Source organism: Ruditapes philippinarum, unplaced genomic scaffold (genome assembly GCF_026571515.1).
Source record: "Ruditapes philippinarum isolate M1 unplaced genomic scaffold, ASM2657151v2 ctg6483_1_1_1_1, whole genome shotgun sequence".
NCBI classification, from domain to species: Eukaryota; Metazoa; Mollusca; class Bivalvia; order Venerida; family Veneridae; genus Ruditapes; species Ruditapes philippinarum.
In genome coordinates, this window is record NW_026865479.1 from 62,436 (window position 1) to 85,877 (window position 23,442).

General features: G+C 33.5%; 2 protein-coding genes across 2 annotated transcripts; both read right to left on the reverse strand.

Moving 5' to 3' along the window:
* Positions 1-1,368: 1,368 nt before the first annotated feature.
* Positions 1,369-2,235, reverse strand: LOC132729252 (E3 ubiquitin-protein ligase TRIM17-like). Its single transcript, XM_060714973.1, has one exon. The coding sequence runs from the start codon at positions 2,233-2,235 to the stop codon at positions 1,369-1,371; it is 867 nt and encodes a 288-aa protein (XP_060570956.1).
* Positions 2,236-5,369: 3,134 nt separating this feature from the next.
* On the reverse strand, positions 5,370-22,343 carry LOC132729250 (succinate--CoA ligase [ADP-forming] subunit beta, mitochondrial-like; the record flags this gene model as incomplete). The annotated part of the gene is given in 10 exon segments (XM_060714972.1): positions 5,370-6,940; positions 7,690-7,778; positions 10,551-10,671; positions 11,306-11,448; positions 11,671-11,832; positions 12,538-12,637; positions 18,024-18,194; positions 18,410-18,572; positions 20,108-20,219; positions 22,190-22,343. Coding segments are annotated over 10 exon segments (1,290 nt in total), but the record flags the coding sequence as incomplete, so codon positions are not given.
* Between the last annotated feature and the right edge of the window lie 1,099 nt (positions 22,344-23,442).

Sequence of the window (23,442 nt, forward strand, 5' to 3'; positions counted from 1 at the left end):
GCAAGGTAGTTTGATAGGTCAATCAATGCATTTGCTAGTAATTATAAAAGTGCAAATAAGGATCTAGAATTTCGATTGCCTAAAACCACGGGGCGGAACTGTTACACGAAGGGTGGAGTTCTTATGATAACTTGTTCAGGAGTTCTTGTGATAACTGTCACGGAGTTCGTCAGAAAACATCTGTATATACTACAAAAACACTCGTCAAAAACACAGGTGGCTGTATCAGTAGTTAGACACCCCACCCCTATCTGCCCCTGGACCCCTACTACAACCCTGAAAAAAAATAATTTAACACTCTAAGGCTTACTATAAGGTACTTAATACAAAACCACCGAAAAAATTATATTAAAATTTTTTTCCATTATCAAAATTATAGTTATAGACTATAATTTTGATAGTGGAAAAAAATATATAATTTTATCGGTGGTTTTGTATTTAGTACTATAGTTCTATATTTCATAATGATTTATAACCTTATTGAAAACACATTGCACAACAGAAGTGCGCAGGAATAAGAGTGTATTCTGCATACTACGTGGTTATGTTATGGGGTGTATTTGTACATACAATTTATAATTCCGGTTTTTTTTTTTCTCTTTTCTGTCTTTTTTTTTTGTTTGTTTTTTTTTTGTTTGTTTTTTTTTCGTTTTTTTTTTTTTCATTAAAATATTATTACACAATATACTTCACTTAAATAGTTAAATCACTGTGGTGACGACTTTATACGTGTATTACTTTTGTTGGGGCCTTTTTACATAGTTTAGGTCAAATTTCATTATGAAGAACTATTTGTAAATATTTTAGCTCACAATATATGTCTTTTAACAGGGTTTCAGGTCAAATCAGGCACAATGACTAGGAACAATTGATCATTTGGAAATAATAACACACCAATGTAAACCTTTATTTTATAATTAGGTTTTTGTGTCCTTTGATCGAAGATTATACTGGATCAAAAACTGTAAAAGGTTGAAACAATTAAACATGCATGTAAGTTTATATTATTACAACAATCCGTCTATTTCTGTTTACAACATTTTATGACAATCTGGTTGATATATGTTTATAAAAATATGTAATATAGATAAAACAAAACAAATTCTAACAAAAAGCCAGCCTAGGCATATAATTGCAACTTCGACTTCTTTGTCAGCGGCTTTATCACAAGGACTTTCCTGAACTTTGAATTTACCTTTTTCTTGCAGTATCTGATCAAAGATAACAATTTTTTCGTTTTTATTGTAAGCTGCAATTGGTCGTCTTTGCGTAGACAATTCATTTTTTCTAAAGAGCAATGGAACAGCTGCACCATTTTCTTTTTTCTATCGAGACTGTGTTTTCACATGTTAAAGCCTTGGTTATGTACTATAGTTTAGTGCTTATTTTAACTAATACCTTAAGATTAGCAAAATCATTTCCCGAGTTTTGAAACTCGAGCAGTTTTTCTTCGAAAGACACGTCAAAATTAAAACTGACCATATCCGACCTGATGTCCTTTAGTTTAGCCGAGCGCATATTATAGATATCCGCTAATATGTTTTGAACAATAAACATGCTTTCTAAGGAAATCTTGTTTAAAACATTATCTGCGATGTTAACTAACACTTCGATGTCTGCATACAATGTCCTACAATCACTTTGTCTAGCCGTCACTGCAGATTTTATTTCTTCACTAACCTCTTTGCCATTTTTCACAACATTTTGTAGCATATCACCAAATAACTCGTCCACCTTGGTCTGTAACTCGTCTATTCGTCCTAGTTCTGTTTCAACATGACTTTGCAGATTCTTTGCCTGTTCTTCTAATTGGATTTTACGTGACATCGCTGTATCCTGAATTTCACATATAGTTCCAATCAGATGGCCAGTGCTTTGTGAAGCCATACGTGCGTATACATCTATATCTTCAACAGTTGCGCAATTCCTGTGGTTCAAAAAGGCGCAAGTTCCACAGCAGAGTTCGTCATCCTCTTCACAAAAGAAACGTATCTCTTGTTCATGTTCATCACACAGATTCAAGCCGACTAGATGACGTCTGTTTTCAGATGCTTTCACTAATGTATGATTTTCCATGATACTGTAAAGCTGATGCGCCTTTGAACATGCTTCACACTGGAACTCGTCACACATTTCACAATAAACCGTTGCGTTTGTCCTTATTTCTTTTTTCTCACATGTTTCACATAATTCAGAGGGGCGTGAGACACGACGGCCAGGAACGTACAAGCTCATTTTGTGCTTCAATTATGTTGTCAATACTTTAATTTTTGTATAAATTAGATTGCTTTTATCAAACGATTTTTTAACATAAACGTATAAAATCAGCTAAAGCGTGAACAAGCTTTTAAAGTTTTATCTGTTATATTGCCTTCTGATTGCGTTATCTTAAAATATGAATAAAATACAGTATATTATACTATCTAAAACACCTTGTCTAGCCTTCACGATGAAATATCGGATTAGTAACATATAATTTTGATTGAAACTTTTATGTTATTACTGTTTAAAGAGGCTGATATGATTTGCAATATATGGATAGCATCACGTATGCTGTAACGTTTGGTGCGCTACCAAAACTGGCCAAATGTACGTGTACAATTTTTATCCAAAACATTTGGTACTGATCCGTTATCATCACTTAACGATTACACACGGTGTGAAAGAGAATGTTTAACCATCTACTTTTAAGTGGTGAAAAAAGCGTTTTAACGCTTAAACTGCACAATTTGTGTAAAGTATAGGTCCTGGTTTCAATTTACAACAGTCTATTAAAAGTGTGTAAGGTATTTCAATATCAAAATACATGAGCTACAAACAGTACAGAGCCTTGTCACACTGCTCGTGGCTTGTGACAAAGGCTAAAATCATTTGTACTAAGAGTTGAGGGTTAACCGGTGAATCCTCCAGTACAGGACATTACAATTTATCACAATATGTTCTTTAACTTGTGATGTTAAATAATTCAGTGTTAATATATTAAGCATTACGTATTTCTTTCCCTTGTTTCAAAGTGAAAATGAGTTTACGCCCTAAACTTTAAATGGCAATAACCATTACGGATTTCTGTCCTTTGCTTTTAATGTTACATAAGCAGTATGTATTTCATTCCCTAGTTTTAAATATTAGACAACCATTATTTCTTTTCTTTTTCAGTTTGCTAGTCATTAGAAATTGCCTATTTCGGTTTCTTTCTTTTCTTTTCTTTTCTTTTCTTTTGCTGTTACATAACTATTACGTTATTCATCCCTATGTTCCATTTTTTACATAAATTATGTATTGTATTTACTTTACTACGTGTAACATAACATTTGCTTGGCAAGCAACATATTATTGTTTTCGAAATTTTTAATGTCAGAAGTTAACTAAACCAGCATACTGCTGTTGAAATGGTGTTTAAGCTTACGTTGGATGTTGCAATACAGTTCTTATATATATCGTTGTTTTTTTTGGTTTTTTTTTATCTCTTTGGGTCTTAAATTTTTCCAGCACTGTTTTATCTTTTTTCTGATTGGGTCTCGCCAGCTTTACTGGTGGAGGAAGAGGTCTGACAAACAAATTATTACATCGTTCAAACCAAGCCCCCCCCCCCCCTTATATAAATGTTAAAATAAGTACTAGTACTAAAAATAATGTGTCTTTTTGTTTAAGTCTAAGGACGAATGTATAAAGGGAGGTAACTGTAACAAGATGTATTGCGTATAGATTAAGAGTTATTTCCCTTGGAAAAAAATCTGGGAAATAGATGAAAAGTTAAAGGCCTGTTTGGGGTCAAATGGGAAACATTCTTCCTGTCCATCTCAGCTTCCATACTGGGAAGAGTGAACAAATTTGTTATTTTTAAATAAACAAAAGCTTAAACAACAATGCCTGGAAGGGGAAAGGGGCATTAAGAGGAAAGCTGGAAGGGAGGAGCCAAAAAGAGTGACCTTGCTGGTTCTAGTGGTAGGCATTTTATTCATTTTGAAACCATCATCTCCAAGTCTATAAATTTACCAGATTCAAAGGGAGCACCACAGGGAGCTTATACTTTTTGGTATTGATAAAATGGCCAGATAATAGCCAAGCCAAGAACCTCCATCGAAAAAAATTATGCTATTGATAAATGGACTGACTCCTTTCAAATATTTTCTAGTGTTTATCTTCAAGCTTTCCCAGACCGAGCTCAATACTTACTCCAAAATATGTTTATAATAAGAGAGGCTCCTGCAAAACATGGAAGTCTTATGTGGCGTAATTATGATTACGTAAAGCTAAACAGTTCATGTCTTGGTCAAGTATCGCTCTGATTTTTGGTTGCATTGTTTTTTCTAGCTCATTACCACACATTTCAAGTAGAAGAAAAAGAAAATTTTCAAGCTCCACCGTGTCTACATTTTAATAAAGGGTACTGCATGTATTTCAACAGCAGATATCCCCTTTATCTCAAGGAAAATCATGGGAAGGTGGCATGTCATAATCATCCTAGACATGCTGACCTATTTCAAGTTGGCAGACCCAGTTTTCCCTCTTGTGGTTCATACAGAGCAGCAAGTGCACGTTTACTCTAGGCTTTAACTTTTGGTTTTATATTTACAGCCATGGGTTGATCGAGACTCGATAGTCCGTTGGACTTGGACAAGGTTTTCTATTGCCAACCATATCATTGACTGGGATGGACACAGTGGTCTAAATGTTGCACTCGAAGATACTCTGACAATCAGAGGGTGCAACTCTGCATTTTAAAAAATATTTTAAAGAATTACATGTAATGTTTTAATTATTAAACCAAGGTTTGGAAATATGGCAGACATTATTGTTCAGAAGACCAATTTTGGAGGGACAATATCCTATTTCTTTTTATTGTTAATAAGCATGCTTTATGTCTGTTCGGAACAGGTCCGCTTATTGCGGACATATATAATAGTTTCTGTAGTATTTATCAATTTTAGAAGCATATTTTAAATTTTTGATAATATGGAAAAGGAATATCATGGAATTAGAAATATCTGATATTAGGAAAATGGAATTTGGATATCATGGACATTGATTGGAAATGACATTTGGATATCATGGAAATGGAATTCTTATTATCTATTACAGGATTATTTCGACAAACTGAAAGTCATAATAAATACCATTACCATGCATTATTTTTGTCACCATTTTATTTTCAGCGTAAGGTATCGAATTCAAGATGGTACTTTTTGATTACCAGTGGAATTAATATTTGGTTTATCAGTGCAGTCAGATAATGCCATTCCTAATGTTTTCACTTGATATGGAGTATATAGTTTGAGTTATACTGATGAATAAAATGCATTAAAAGTTATGGTGTTTTGCTTTAATAGCTTTGTATTTATTCAGTATTAAAATAACAACAAATATCATTTTTGTATTACATAAAACAGTTTTAATTTTGTAAGTATAAATTATGATTTAACATCTATAATAACCTTTTTCAAAAAAAGGTCACATGATATTTGTACACCAGTAGTGTCAGTCAGCTGTAAGATTTAAATAAAAAGAAGAGAAGACCTTTCTCTGTTGGAAAAAAAAAAGAAAAATACAAAATGCATTAGTTGAGGAGACTAAAATTTCAAGATGCTTTAAATATTTAATAACAGATCACTATTTTTTCTTAGCACTTGTTAAATCAAAGTTGTCCATATAAAGTATTGAAAATAAACATTTACAACATCTTAAGAATCTTAGAGTTTTTATTTTGCACAATAAAATGTAAGTTTCTTTTAAAGATGAACTGATATCGAAATGCAGTTTTTTAACAAAATTGGCAAATCTTTCAATGGTTATATAAATAAATCCTTCAATAGCTCATTCTTTCAATTATTTCTTTCTCACTACAGGTACAGTTTCATAAGTAAAGTTTGTATAAAACATACATTTCTAACTAATACCTTACATTTCATCATTAAATGTGTAAGTACACTTTTGGATTACATTTTTGTTTGTAATAAATATATTACTAATATACTTAAAAACACTTGGTGCCTCACTGTTGCCAGCCATATTTCACAAATCATGATACAGGGATTACTGTATTGCATCAGCTCCTGCATATTGACACCTTTGCAAAACAGCACTCTTCAAGTTCAACAGCATTATGCATACATAAAAAAAACTTAACAAAACTCATCGAAAACATAACCAAAAGTCATTCATTCAGCAAACCTAATCAACACCCAATCACTAATACCAGTACACGTCAAATATAAAATTTCCGTATAAATTACTGTTCCTTTATTGTATAAATATACTGAATGTAAAACCAAGTTCAAACTTTTCATACCTGCTCTGCAGGGAGGGATGTTTGCCAATACTTTATTAAATTTGTCACATTAGCATAATTAGAGTAGTAACTGATTCAAATTCTTTACATTACATTCAGCATCAATATACCTTTGGTAAACCACCCAACTTTTAAACCTAATTAATATCACCTTACATAAAATCTTGTTAAGTGGAGGACAAATGATTTAAACTTAGTGCTTAAAATCTTAACCACTATTCATATTATAAAAGTACAATAAATGTATGTATATCTATGACAAACTTGCCATTGTAAAAGCTCAAAATATGTTCAGATCATTTCCCTCAATGCATAAAAAAATATTTTTCATTGAATAAATAAAATAAATGGAGATGAGTATTCTGAAACGACCAATTTAAAATTTACCCGTTTCGATGAAAACGCAAAATGGCTGTGGTCTTAGGCACCAAAATTAATGTACAATGCAAAATGCACTACCAAAACCAATACACCACTTTACTCTTTATGATTATTTTTCTATTTCTAATAAAATTGTCCTGGGTTCACATGCAGTACATTTACACAGTATTGGAACATTCTTAAGATCTCAGTTCACTAGATGGGAAGTTCAAATGTTACTCCAACAGAAGCCTCCTTTGCTAAAGTTACAATGCCCGCTAACTTCACAGCCTGAAATATACAACAAATATTGTTGTTAAAGGCCCAATATGCCCCAGAAATGGTTCCATTGTTATTTTTCAAATTCTATTCATTTTTGGTGCAGTTTATTTTCCAAAAGTTACTCCTTGGCCAATTACCTAAGCGTTAAGAAAATATACAAATGTACTTCTATCATACAAGCATTTTCTGAGTTTTTTTTTTTTTTTTTCAAAATTAAATAATAATTAATGAATTAGAAATAAAGCTTTATCCACTTTAAACATGATAGAAAAAATAAAAGACATTCTTATAATGCCATATTTATTTAACCTACTTCAATATTAATCATGTCAAATTATTTGCATGATCTTCACAAATAATATGCAACATCTCCATAATACATGCTGGCCCAAATAATTACTGAGAACAAGTAATGTACATTATATTTAAAACTAACTCAGAGTTCACACATTTTTTGTTGGATTTTACAACTCACCATCACAATATAGGTCATATGGCAAGTTTGCAGCATTATTACTGGTGGATGAAGACCTCATGTGCCCCTCTGTGCATTATTTCAGGCACGAATGGGCAGCTGAGTAAAACCACTGACATTCAGTACGCCAGATAAGTCCTTATCTAGATCTGTACACACAGTGGTGACGGGCAAGTAATTTGAAGTCGTCGACCTCAACCACCTGGCCTCTGACACCATACATAAGTGAACTATGAATAAATGTAAGAAACATGTGGGTTTTTTTTACAAATGTCAAACTTACCATTTTAGCTGCCTGATCAAGATCATCAGAAGCAAACATTCTAAGTGGACTGGCAGCTAATATTGCCTTAGCATCTTCTACCCTTGTTCCTAAAATATGATCAATGACATAATGAGAGTAATTTGTACAACATCATTACTTCCCTTTACATTTTGAGAACAAAAAGAGACAAGAACCGGTTGATGCTCCCCGAATAGGTTTTGGACACAGGAAAGTATACCTATTGTGGTGTCAGAGTTATGTCACAGACAAAGTTCAAAGTGTAACAAGAGGGCCATGATGGCCCTGAGGTCGCTCACCTGTATATAGGCCCCCCTACCCCCCCCCCCCCCCCAACGTTGCAGGGCCAATTTAATCCAAGGGCTTTTATTTGCACAAACTTGGTAGACACCCATAAGAAGATGTTTCATGCTAAACATCTAAGCTCTAGCTCATTGGGCTTTTTAAAAGAAGATTTTTTTAAAGTTTTTACTTTACACATATAGTTAAAAACAATGACACCCCGGGGGCCGGGCCAGGGCTTTTATTTGAACAAACTTTGTAGACACTTACTAGAAGATGTTTCATGCTTAATATCTAAACTCTAGCTATTTGGGTTTTTTCAAGGAAGATTTTAAATTTTTGCTATACACATATAAAGAAAATCAATGACCCCGGGGCGGGGCCAATTTTGACCCCAGGTCTTTTATTTGAACAAACTTTGTAGACACTCACTAAAAGATGTTTCATGCTTAATATCTTAACTCTAGCTATTTGGGTTTTTTAAGTTTTTGCTATACTCATATAAGGAAAATCAATGACCCCCGGGGCGGTGCCAATTTTGACCCCAGGGTTTTTATTTGAACAAACTTGGTAGACACCTATTAGAACATGTTTGATGCTAAATATCTTAGCCATAGCCCTTTGAGTTCTTTAAAAGAAGATTTTTTAAGTTTTTAATATATGCATATAGGGAAAATCAATGACCCCCCGGGGCGGGGCCAATTTTGACCCCAGGGCTTTTATTTGAACAAACTTGGTAGACACTCACTAGAAGATGTTTCATGCCAAATATCTAAGCTCTAGCTCATTGGGTTTTTTAAAAGAAGATATTTAAAGTTTTTTCTTTCGGTTGCCATGGCAACCAGAGTTCTGCATGGAATTAAATTCTTTGAACAAGTTTTAAAGGTGACCACCAAAGGAACATTCCTGTGAAGTTTGGATGAAATTGGCTTAGTGGTTTATGAGGAGATGTCATTTAAAGTAAAAGTTTACGGACGGACGACGGACGGACGGACGGACGCCGGACGAAAAGCGATCACAAAAGCTCACCCTGTCACTTTGTGACAGGTGAGCTAAAAATGAACAAAGGGCAATAACTCCAAAATTAGGCAAGGCTGAGTTAAGGATCTTTTGCAATGCACTTCTATTCATTGAGATCAATCTACCTACAAAATTTCATGTTAATACCTCTAATGGTTTCAGATTTATGTCCCAGACAAAGTTCAAAGTGTAAACATGAACAAAGGGCAATAACTCCAAAATTAGGCAAGGCAAAGTTATGGTTCTTTTGCATTGCACTTCTACCCAATGAGATCTATCTACCTAAAAAGGTTTGTGTTGATACCACTTGTTGTTTCAAAGTCAAAGTCTCGGACAAGAAATGGAATAAGCGGCCATTTCTTTTGGTATTTTCTATTGTTTAATAGAGGGCCAATGGCCCTTTATTCTATTGTTACAGAATGAACTCTACTGTTCTCTTTTGTTCTGTTTCAATATAGAGTCAGGCCAGTCTACAAATTTATAACCTTGGCTCAATAGATACATCATTTATTTAGAAATCCAGGGATCATCATATGAATCCCTCGGGTGAGACGTAATTTTTCTATGACAACTGAACTCAGTTATTGAGTCTAATTGCTATTTGTCTCTCATTGCTGATTCACAAATCTACTGGGATAATTAGTCATTCACTTGTGGAGTAACTAGTACTTACTGGTTAGTTATCGAGGAAAGCCCGTAAGGAGCATTGACCACCAGCAAAACAAATAAATAAATTTATACAGTCTGACCAGGCTTTGAATAGTTGAATGCCCAATTTCAGTAGTTTAACACTAAAATCTCTAAAATCAAAATTGACTATTTCAAATTAACGCACACATTTTTGGCAGGTTAACAGTTTAGTCCATTATCTTCATACATAAATAACTGTATGGCTTTAAGTACACTGGTATAAAAGTCTAGATATAATTATGTATAATTACATAAATTTTCAACAACATAAGCATAAAACAGACAATGTTAAACTTTGCATGAAATTCACTATAGTTAAAACTACCACTGAGTCTCATAGGTTTAAGTTGGAAATTGTATTCTTTACTGAAATTATTTTGAGGTGTAAAAATTGTTGTAAAGTAATACATTTGAGCTGCGTCATGACAAACCAACATAGTGCGTTTGCGACCAGCATGGATCCAGACCAGCCTGCGCATCCGCGCAGTCTGATCAGGATCCATGCTGTTCGCTTACAAACCCTATAACAAGTAGAGAAACTGATAGCGAACAGCATGGATCCTGATCAGATTGCGCGGATGCGCAGACTGGTCTTGATCCATGCTGGTCGCAAACCCATTATGCTGGTTTTGTCATGACGCGGCTCATTTCTTGAAACAAGTGCTTCATGTGTTTTACTAAAAATATGAACACACACAAAGTAACCTATCATAAGTTTTGCATATTAAACATTCATATCTGTCATTGAAAGTCATTTTCAGTTTCAAGATAACATTTCCTTAATTGCTTTTATTTTTCTTTAATAATAAGTGTCATCTAAGATTTTTTTTTATGGAGAAAAGGCAGAAATTAATATTTAAAAAGTTTACCTTGTAAGCGTACTACAATTGGTATTTTAAGATCAAGAGTTTCCCCAGCCTGTACAATTCCCTGTGCTATCACATCACATCTCATAATACCTCCAAAAATATTCACTAAAATTGAGTTCACCTGTAAAATATGTAGAAAACTTAGGAAAAAATATTAGTGTGTGTACAGCTTAATGATTTCTAAAGAATCAAAGTAGCCTTGTCTGCTAACACACATTCACTTTATATCATCTCTTACAATAATCATTTTAAAGCATACTTGTTACAAGTATCAAGTATTAATATCATTACTAAGCATTTGTCTCTCCATCTGCCTAGCATAGGATTCCTTTTTTTATGTAGTTGAAATGGTCACACCAACACGAGGAAAGTCTTATGGCAACTATTCAGCTTTCCTGCTGGAGGATATATATGTAAATTATTTCAGGCACAAGCAAGCATTAGAGTAGAACCACAGACTATACATAAGCTACAATAAAGCATGACAGCTTCCTCATGAAAGAATCCCTAGTCCACTGGTTGGGACTTGATCCCACACACAGTAAAGAGCTAAATAAGGATTCCAACAAGATATGACAAAGATGGCAAATGATAAATTCAATCCAAAGTGCCTGGCATCCATCACAGTGGTAATATGTATATTACATTTCCAACCAGAATGATATGTCATTGACATTCATTGCATTCAAACCAATTCATCACACATAACAGATGCAAATATACCTATAAAATAAAGCCTAGCTTACTTAACTTACATTAGGATCGGATGTGATCAATCGGAAGGCCTCTGTCACCTGTTTGGACGTAGCTCCGCCTCCAACATCTAGAAAGTTTGCTGGCTGTCCGCCATGTAATTTGATAATATCCATTGTGGCCATAGCTAAACCAGCACCATTTACTAAAAGATAGCATGCCAGGAATGTTAAAAATATAAAGATATAATTAAAATTCTGAATTTTGTAATTCATTTATTTCCAAGCATATTTCCAAATAAAATAAAGCACTTTTTAAGCATCTTCATTTAGAGTGTAACCAATTCAAGAACTTTTTTTAACATTTTATAGCACTTTTTAAGATCCCAAAAGAGCTAGAAAAAGGTCTTGACACTAAAGAATCTTACCAAGACAGCCTATACTTCCGTCTAGACCAATATAGTTAAGATCTGATTTAGCGGCACTCTGTTCTCTTGGATCTTCTTGTGTCCAGTCTCGTAATTTATATATATCTTGTTGTCTATATGCAGCATTATCGTCAAAATTTAGCTTGCAATCCATACAATATACTGAAAACATACAACATAAAATATATCAAACTAATTATACCCTAAATTTGGTATATGGACTTGCCTGTCTTGCATTTGCCTTTGTGGTTAAAGTGGTTTGCCCATGTGGCTAAAGTAATTTAGATTGCCAACATCAAATCGCTTTCATTTTACTGCCATAGGTTCAAATCTCATTAAACAATCAATTGCCTGATGTAAGCAGGGTTCCCAATACTTTATGGAGAGTCAATGGTTCTTATCAAGAGCTTAATTGTTCCTAAAATGATGCCTTACACTTATTAAAGTGTATAAAGTTAAAACTCTGCTGCCTACAGTTTATAAAAAAATTTTTTGCATTTCTAAAACAGAATAATTTTTAAAAGCCTGTATGAGAGAAATATGTTTGTATACTTCTTTTATGTGAAACATCATTACTAAATAGTTAAAAATATACTTTAAAAAGTTCATATTTTGATCCGGAACATTTTACCTCTTTATGTACAATAATCATGTGTGTAAATTACAGTGACTTTCTACGATACCATATTCTCTTGAGAATTTACCATAATTATGCGTTGTTTTTTTTTTAAACATGTCTATTCATTACAGCAATGTATATGACAAACTTGGTTTGACAGGTTTGGGTTTTTTTTGTTATTTTTGTAAAGGCTGTGTACATGTCACAAACGGCTAGCGTCTATGGTGATTTTAGAAAACAATTATTACCATTTCCACCATTATCCTCCGCCATCGGGTTGATTTCCAACATGGTAGCATCATACTTGATAAACACATTGTTATACAGGTTCAAAAATGTGTCAGCTGCCTAAAACATTCAATAATTAATCCCATTTTAATTTAATTTACATAGATAATAACAAGTCTGTGTTCACTTTGCTAAAAGTATTTTAACATTTATTGAATAAAAATAGGTTTTAAAACATTTCTCACTGAATCTGTATTTACTTAAAGAAACTTAATTTACATATATCCATAAAAGATTCACCTAGCTAATGTAGAGTTGTTATTATAAGGTACCCATAGGCCGAAAAGACAATCTCAAACAAATTCATTTTGGGTCACCTAAAAACTGAAATTACACACTTTGTTGTAATTGATAAATCCAAAATGACCACCTCAATTTAAAATGGACCGTCTCAGAAGAATTTCATTGAAAAAACTGGCTTGTTATAGCAAATGTCCTCAATTCAAGATTATATAATTTGTATTTATATGTATATTCAATTATTCATTGAAGTATTGAAGTCATATAATACCACCTTCAAGAATAAATGATTTTCCATTAGAGCTAGGATATTTATCAGCTAAATACCAACTTTATCACGGGGGTGGAACCCCATATGAATCTAAAAAATGAGCATCGGTAAAAATGATATGTGAATAGACCCTTCTCAAATTATATGCATACCTGGAATTCCAGAACCAGAACGAGGTTTAAATGGCACGAATGTAAACACACTGACCACTCTTATCTCACTATATAGCCACGATGTTGGTTGTTAATAAAGAAAAGTTCTAATTATCATTTTTGTGTGCTAGCTATGTGCTATTCTAATGGTAAATATGATTTACCATATTCCAAAGGATAAAGATTAAAAAAAAAACAACAAATAATGGATGACCAACTTTCTAAGATAAGAAGGGATAAAGGGTTATTGTTAAAGGTAAGCACCTAAAAATAATATTTTGTAAACTTTGACCACTATTATGAACAGAATAATATTTTTGTAAAAATACAGATTTTGTAAATTTAGAATAAAATAATAGGAGAACTGCTTGCTTTTAATCTAACAGTTATAACAATTAAAACTTGTAAATTGTAAATTATTATCAGTTCAAATATATGTTACAAATAGAGGATTGAAGCTGACTAATAGTTACCGTATCATTCCTTATTATAAATAAATGTTGTATATTTTAGGGTCACTGCATCTACTGTGATGTGTTCCAAACATTTTAAACTGAGGATTACAACTGGACTCCCCTTAAAAATGGTTCTATTCCATCTGTGTTTAATTGGGTTGAACAAACAACTCCAATTAAGAAGGCCACTTATAAGAAAAATTCTTTCACCAAAGAAAATGCTCATTGATAGGCAATTTTTTTGATAAAGTCACTGATTTAACTCCCATATTCATCATTTCATTTAAATACATATAATATAATGCTTATTTATGTTTAATAAATGTATTTGCTTACAGAAAAAAAATCATTTAAATTCTCACTCAGATACTGAATAAATAATATGTTTGGTAAAATTTCAGCATTGTCTATAATGAAGATGAAGAAGATAATGCAACAAATACCAATTGCCAACCATCTACATCTTATGGGTCTACAGAAACACAGGAAGAAAATGATATTTATAAGGCTTCATGAGGCTTGAACTGGGGGAGACCAAAAAGGTGTAAAGACCCTGCAACTCAGCTGAATTTGTAGTGAAATTACAAAGGAACATGCACACGTTTTCATTTGTGTCATTGTTACATGGATGCATGTCAGATGTTGAGATCTAATTGAACTTTTGGAAACTGGTGATGATGTGATGGGTGATAAAGGGTTTACATTAAGGAAGATACTTTCAGACAGGGAAGTGTCATTGAACATTTCAGCATTTGTACAAAAGACAAATTAACACTAGAAAATGAGAGAGAGAATGATCAGCAAAAACCAAAACAATTAAAGAGTATCATCTGTTTCATTTCTGTCAACCAGGTATGGACATTAGCATGTACACTACCTAATTTTAATGAACCCATAGTGCAATCATGGACAAAATGTAATAGTCAGTATTATATTGTTTTTATATGTATATATAAATTGGTTTTCAATAAAAAAAGGATAATAAAAAGCAATATAATATTAGGAAGTATTAAAGTCTTTATAAAAATTTTGAAATAAATAAGAAATTCATTCTTTCTCTGTTATCTATGGCATTTCCCTTAATTACATTGCGCAACCAGTATCTGCTGGTAGTACTGGAAGTACAAATTAAAATTCATAAAGTACATGTATACATAGAATTTGGCTAGGCATTAGTTTATTTCAGATACTATGGTAACTGCGTCAATAAATGTTTGATATAATCCACCTAATTCACATCTGATAAAGATTTTCCACAGGTCATTAGGGGCTTATCTGTAAGATTCAATTTGCAATTACCTTTATGTTTGTATCAAGAATCCATAAATAACAGAACACCTAAGATTATATAATACAAGACACCACAGATTTATATCTATAAACCTTATATTATGTTCGGAAATATGTTTATGACAGCAAAATTGAAACCAAAAGTAAAAAAAACCTCTTCTCTTACTCACCTCTTAAACCATAAATGGATACCTCACAAATATAATTGAATTCTTTATAGAGGGATAACCTTCGTTTTGTTTAATATATAACTCTACAAATGAGAAATTAATGTTAGGAACCAAAGATAAGTCAATTTCATTGTATACACAGCTTATACTGGCTTATCAGCTTGCCAGTTATGCCTCGTTCTGGTTCTTGTTCTAAAAATAGCTGTAGAATATTAAGAATGGTCTATTTCCGCTGCACAAGATGTGAAGCACAACACCAGATGTGACTGGAAAAATAGGCCGATCGCAGGGTAAGTTTTCATCTTTTTAAACATTTATATAAAATTCAATCATTTTTTTAAGAAAATCGAAAAGTGATTCTACCCTCCTGACTCTCCTCTATATTACCCCTTGTTGTTTTAGATTTCTATGCAGTTTTCCTCGAGATATTCTTTCCGTCGTGAGTTCTGGTGTGTCCAAAACATGCAATATGAATGAAGAAAATGTTACTAAACGGACTCAAAAAACATAGAATTTACGAAATCTCACTACAGGTCGATGCTAAACATTCAAACAAATCCTGGTTTAAATATTTATTGAGATTTGGCTACATACAAGGGAATCGCTGCTCAAAATTGCATTTGAGCTCCAGATGTGCTAAAGAGATTCATATGTGCATAACATAAAAGAAATAGCAACATAATTACGCATCACTTTCATACGGCAATCTAGAATTTATTCTATTGTGTATCATTCTGTAATACATACTTTTATCCGAAATAGACACATTTTCACGAGACGAGCTTGAATAACATAGCATCCATATAGAAAGAGATATAAGACATTCTGCATACGAAAGGTTTTTAAAATACGTAGATATGGTGGGAAGGCCTTGCTTATTTTGACTTGTTGACGTCGTGTGTACTGCAATTTTTCCCTTTTTATGCCACCATGCATTAATTAATTAATAATTATTCACTCGACTGCACTTTCTGCTTAATAGGGGAGTAATGTGAAGCGTGTTTGAATTTGTTATGATGCTGTAAGAAAGTTAGTGATAAACTTTTAAGAAAAGATCAAAGAAGATTAAATACAGTAACTGTTATCGCGTGGTGCGGTGATTTTCTTTGATACTCCTCAACTGCTATACGCCAGTAGCATGCTCTGTTGACAATAACGCACAGTGTACATGGTCACTGGACGGTACCAACGTTTAGGCTGAACCCCCCCCCCCCCAAAAAAAAACAACAAAAAAAAAAAAAAACAACAACAACAACAACAGCAAAAAACAAATTTATTAATGGGATATGTAATGTGGAAATGGGTTTGCATAAAGTTTTGTCTGGTGCATTGACATACTTGTTTATAAACCTTTTAATTTTTTCATGTTATTTTGCGCTAGGAGGCACTGCCTCTATGAATCTTTTCATGAACAGCATTTCTTGCAATATTATCCATTTCAAGTCCCCGAGAAAATAACAATAATCGTTAATAATAGACTTATTGATATAAATTTAAAAATCCATCTTTTGGCATGCCATTAAAATGCTGATGAAACGGCGGTTAGTGTAGTACTTGCGCAAGCAATGTTTTTCTGTGTCTTTGGTCATCCAACCAATCAGGAACACCCAACACGCTTCTGATTGGCGCATGTGATGAGAGGTTTACAATATCGGTAATTGACACGTTACATAAAAAGTAACCGAGATTTCGGGTCGGGAATTTAATTTATGGTGAGAAGCCAATCATAAATTGAAATTTTATGTTTATTAAAATTCTCATTTCTGTTTATCATGCGATAAAACAGTTATAATATATCGAACTTGACAATAATGTAGAAATATCATGACCTGGGGCGGCATCTCGGGTTTTTACAGACAATGTTCTCGACCCTTATTCTGTAAAGGAAAACCTTCGATGTCGCATCAGGCCATGATATTTACACATAACAGTCTGCCGCTATAACTATAACTTGTGGAATATTTAAGTTAAAGATATTTTTATGGATGTAAACATTATTAAAGAAACATATTATATGACATGATAGCTTTACAAAGTTCAATACTTTCAGTTTGGTTTGTCCAAGTTACATTTAATAGTGAATGGTTTATAATAAGAGTACTATCCGCTCTGCGTCAACATTTTCATGTACTCGGGCCTTTTAGTATTTATAATGCTAGTATAAGCTAGTAAGCTCTGTCACTGTGGTAATCAAACACACTAATGTTACACTTGAACTTTCAGCCAAAGCTGCAAAACCTATATTGTTTCTATACATTGGCTATTCAATGATTATATGGAAGTGGTCCGTAGTTTTTTTAGATGATTTTCTACATCACTTATGAATCTCTTCAGCACATCTGGAGCTCAAATGTAATTTTGAGCAGTGATTCCCTTGTATGTAGCCAAATCTCCATAAATGTTTAAACCAGGATTTGTTTGAATGTTTAGCATCGACCTGTATTGAGATTTCGTAAAATCTCTGTTTTTTGAGTCTGCTTAGTGACATTTTCTTCATTCACATTGCATGTTTTGGACACACCAGAACCCACGACGGAAAGAATATCTCGATGAAGACTGCATAGAAATCCAAAACAACAAGGGGTAATATAGAGGAGAGTCAAGAGGGTAGAATCACATTTCGATTTTCTTTAAAAAAGGATTGAATTTTATATAAATGTTTAAAAAGATGAAAACTTACCCTGCAATCAGCCTATTTTTCCAGTCACATCTGGTGTTATGCTTCACATCTGGTGCAGCGGAAATTCACATATCATTTTTACCGATGCTCATTTTTGAGATTCATATGGGGTTCCACCCCCGTGTTTATAATGCATGAATAATCCTGAAGGAGAAATATATGACACACAAGGCAACATTTAGCATTACCTGATCTATACTGGAAGCATCAAAACTCATGTCAGCTGCAAGACTAACAGCCTGTTCTCGAGTCACACCTGTAGTTATATCTATAGGTTCCTTTATTATGGCTGTAGGGTTCTCTTTAGCTACCTCTTCAATATTCATACCACCTTGTGAACTACCAATCATAACTGGACCCTATAAAATATAGAAAAAGATGGAGTGAGAGGATTTTGTGTGACAGTATTGAGTAAGAAGGTTGCTATACACCTGGCTATTTAAATGGTTTGAAATCTTTTTCTTTTATAATCCTGAAAAAATGACATTAAAACAATTAATTATTAAGGTTGCTTGCATAAATAATCTAATCTTTAATGTTTAGTAAAGCTACAGTATACATTAACCCTTCTTACATTAAAAGCTCTCTCCATGGCAATAGCGAAATAGAATTCTCTTCGGGCATACAATCTCTCTACAACCATCACAGTGTTACATATTCTACCAGCCTCGCCTGTCTGTTTTGTTACTAATTTATGTCCAATCATTTTACTTGCCAGACTTTCTGCTTCATCAGGCCTGAAATCAATTTTTTAAAGTCAGTGATTTTTCTCACTTAATTGGGAAGAGGCCTTAGCCTCTTGATTTTGGGGAAAATTATCGCTAAAATAGCTGATTTGGGAAGTATAAAAGCTGGTTAAAGTTAAGATTTTTGGGAAAACTGCATAATTTTAAAGAAAATTTCAATTGGGAAGAGTCCTTTTTTTCGGAGTTTGTTATATAAGTTGGAAAATCACTGAAAGTTATTATATATATCTTCATTATGGTGAATGTGACATACTGGGTGGCGGAAGTAAACTCCCCTGATAATTCTTATCAGTGTTGTTTCATTTTCTGAGCCATAAGCATCATTTATTTTACATACTTTTTTTCTTACTGCTTTTCAGTTTTTAAGATGCCCTGGGTCAGCACTGTAAAGTTTACATGGCAACTTTCCAGCTTAAGTGCTACAGGAAGACCTCAGGTACCCCTTGATGCATTATTCCAAGCAAGAACGGGCACCTCAGGCCTCGATGAATTTTTCTAGGTTCACTAGCCCTGCTCACCCTGTGGGTGAGTGACCATACAAATTTACACGCCCGTCATAAAATGAAATTGCCCTGCATTTTGACAGACATAATTTCTTAAAATCAAAAATTCAAGACTCAAAAATTGGCCGTACCCTGTGGGTGAGTGACCATACAAATTTACACGCCCGTCATAAAATGAAATTGCCCTGCATTTTGACAGACATAATTTCTTAAAATCAAAAATTCAAGACTCAAATTTACTATTTACCGGTCTATATCTTTAAAATCAGCTTTACACAATTACATATTGTTTATAATACTTTTCATTCTATTAATATGATCTTCGACATAGCATGAATACTTATTTCAAATTCATTCAAAGTAACACACTAGGCTAAAATATTGACCACATAGCTCATTATAAAACATTACCAAACCCGTATGTATAAAACATTGCTGAATGCTGCTGTTGTCCAATCATTTCATCTTACGCATTGGGTAAAGTTTAATACTTAGTCATAAGGTCAATTTCCAGTTTTTGTTTGACAATATTACGATTGAAATGGCGTCTGCAGTTTGATTCTTTTACCGAATAACTTTATTCATAAATGTTTAGGGAAACATCGTTTGGATCAGGAGAACCTTACTTCACCTATCAGGCGAGTTTGATCAATTTTTTCCTGGTCCGACCCGAACTTTCAGTCGCAAATGCGTTGGCCAGTGGATTTGTTGAGGCCTGCACCTGAGCAGAACTACAGCCTTTCAATAAGATGGCAAGACATCTCATTTCACTCCATGATGTGAAATTATCCAAATCACTGGCATTACAATTAAATGTAATTCAAAGTCAATGAAGATAACTGCTTGACTATCGAGGCCGAACTTTAATTGTAATGCATGAATAAAGTTTCAACAAAAAAATCTTTCTTCCAATCTGAATGCCTTCTACTTGCATGAATCTGTTGTTTACTCTTTATTATACAATGTACATACATTTTTGACAATATGGCATCTCAAATAGAAAATCAAATTGTTTGTACTTACGAGAAAGCTAGTTTGACACCACCTTTGAGACCACTGGAGAAAGTGCCTTTACCACGTCCTCCTGCTAAAACTTGTGCTTTAACAACAACATCTTGGTTTCCTGTCTCATTCACTGTAATAGTTATTACTGAAATCTGCCATCTTTTGTATAATTATCATCATAACTTAATATATTTGTTACATGTACATCTGTATATGTGGACTGTAAAATGATTGTTTCTGTTATGATTAAAATGAGTCAAGAATACCTAGAACGAAAGAAATTTGTCAGTCTATTTTACTAAAAGCGAGTGGTCATGCAGAACATCATAGACAAACCTACTCAAAAAAGCAGCTGAATATTCTGTTCATAACTTAAGCACGTTTTTATTCTTTTTAACAGTTATTATCAAACAAGAGGGCCATGATGGCCCTGAGGTCGCTCACCTGTATATAGGCCCCCCCCCCCAATGTTGCAGGGCCAATTTAACCCAAGGGCTTTTATTTGCACAAACTTGGTAGACACCCATAAGAAGATGTTTCATGCTAAACATCTAAGCTCTAGCTCATTGGGCTTTTTAAAAGAAGATTTTTTTAAAGTTTTTACTATACACATATAGTTAAAAACAATGACACCCCTGGGGCCGGGCCAGTTTTGACCCCAGGGCTTTTATTTGAACAAACTTTGTAGACACTTACTAGAAGATGTTTCATGCTTAATATCTAAACCCTAGCTATTTGGGTTTTTTCAAAGAAGATTTTAAGTTTTTGCTATACACATATAAAGAAAATCAATGACCCCCGGGGCGGGGCCAATTTTGACCCCAGGTCTTTTATTTGAACAAACTTTGTAGACACTCACTAAAAGATGTTTCATGCTTAATATCTTAACTCTAGCTATTTGGGTTTTTTCAAAGAAGATTTTTTAAGTTTTTGCAGTACACATATAAGGAAAATCAATGATCCCCGGGGCGGTGCCAATTTTGACCCCAGGGCTTTTATTTGAACAAACTTGGTAGACACCTATTAGAACATGTTTGATGCTAAATATCTTAGCCATAGCTCTTTGAGTTCTTTAAAAGAAGATTTTTTAAGTTTTTACTATATGCATAATTATAGGGAAAATTAATGACCCCCGGGGCGGGGCCAATTTTGACCCCAGGGCTTTTATTTGAACAAACTTGGTAGACACTTATTAGAACATGTTTCATGCTTAATATCTTAGCTCTAACTCTTTTGGTTCTTTAAAAGAAGATTTTTTAAGTTTTTACTATATGCATAATTATAGGGAAAATCAATGACCCCCTGGGGCAGGGCCAATTTTGACCCCAGGGCTTTTATTTGAACAAACTTGGTAGACACCTATTAGAACATGTTTGATGCTCAATATCTTAGCCATAGCTCTTCAAGTTCTTTAAAAGAAGATTTTTTAAGTTTTTACTATATGCATATAGGGAAAATCAATGACCCCCCGGGGCGGGGCCAATTTTGACCCCAGGGCTTTTATTTGAACAAACTTGGTAGACACCCATTATAACATGTTTCATGCTAAATATCTTAGCTCTAGCTCTTTGGGTTCTTTAAAAGAAGATTTTTTAAGTTTTTACTATATGCATATAGGGAAAATCAATGACCCCCCGGGGCGGGCCAATTTTGACCCCAGGGCTTTTATTTGAACAAACTTGGTAGACACTCACTAGAAGATGTTTCATGCCAAATATCTGAGCTCTAGCTCTTATGGTTTTTTAAAAGAAGATATTTAAAGTTTTTTCTTTCGGTTGCCATGGCAACCAGAGTTCTGCATGGAATTTTATTCTTTGAACAAGTTTTAAAGGTGACCATCAAAGGAACATTCCTGTGAAGTTTGGATGAAATTGGCTTCGTGGTTTATGAGGAGATGTCATTTAAAGTAAAAGTTTACGGACGGACGACGGACGAAAAGCGATCACAAAAGCGACAGGTGAGCTAAAAATGTTTCATTCAATGTAATACTTCAAGTTATAGTCAAAACATTTCTCTTTTACAACATATTCAATGCAAATATTTCAACCATAATATGATTTTAAAGTATTTTTTCTTATTTATAATAACTGTATTATATACCTAAATCCTCGGCTATTCTCATGACTTCTCCAATGCTCTCTGTAACCCTGTACTTGGGCACCTTCACTCCCGCTTCTTTGAGAAGATCCCATGACAGATATTCATGGAGAGACAGGTTTCTCCTTTGTTGAGTGGTTTGTGCAACTGATAAAGACTGAAAAATTTAAATAATAATTTCATATAAATAATTATATATATATTATCTCACTTTTAATATCAATCTAAGCAAACCTATAATCTCATGTTATAGTGTCTGAATATATGAGCTGACTGTCATCAACAAAAACAATACTAAAGTGACTCATTGTAGATATATAACATATCTGTCAAAGGGTGAAAAAAGTGTACAGTCTGAGAAGGACATGAACTTAGGACCCTCAAAATACCATTCTGCAACTTCAACAACTGAATTACCTGCTGATATACACAACTTCTCCAAAAATTGTGAACAGCCCTTTACCATTTTGATTTATGTATTTTGAAATTCATTCTGAATTCATTAAAGGAATAGTGAATACTGAACAAGGACTACAGCTGATTCACAAAAATGTGCAACCTGACGGGTACATTTACTGCAGCCCAGAACTTGGAATACTGTGGTCCAATATATCAGACGTTAAGTTTAATCTTTGCCCAGCAGCAAAAATATCTCAAAGCGACGTCATATGGGGAAGTCAAAGGCAGGGATTGCGAAGCGGGCACAGGTTTTGGCTTGCCTGGCTATAGATAAGTTCATAACATGTCTATATTTAAAAGAAAATTAATTAAAAACATTTAAAAAATATTTGGAATTCTATACCTATCAATAAAATTTTCAGTGTCAGTTCTAGTAAGGCGCCGCCATTTACAATGTAACTCAATGATAATAGGTGGGGTATTACGATAATGAACAATCGCAACTTTTCAGATTTATAAATAATAATTGTCAAGCATTCCTAGTGAAAACGGGAGCGGTGCATGAAATACCAAATGACACCTTTGAAACGGAAAAAACAACTTTTTTTAACTGACTTCCCCATCTAACTTCATATTATTTACAGCAGTTCAGAGTGCTCACGTTTTCTGACCTGATAACTAGTGATTAGTCGGAACATATTAAAGTGACTAATGTAAGTATTACATTTTACTCATGTAATTTTTTAATTTATCTTTATTTGACCATGTTTAGCCATTTTGTTTCATGATTACCTGACCCTGAAAATTTGTTGTTCAAAACACAACCCAACTTTTCAACGTTTTTGCTTCTAATTCTA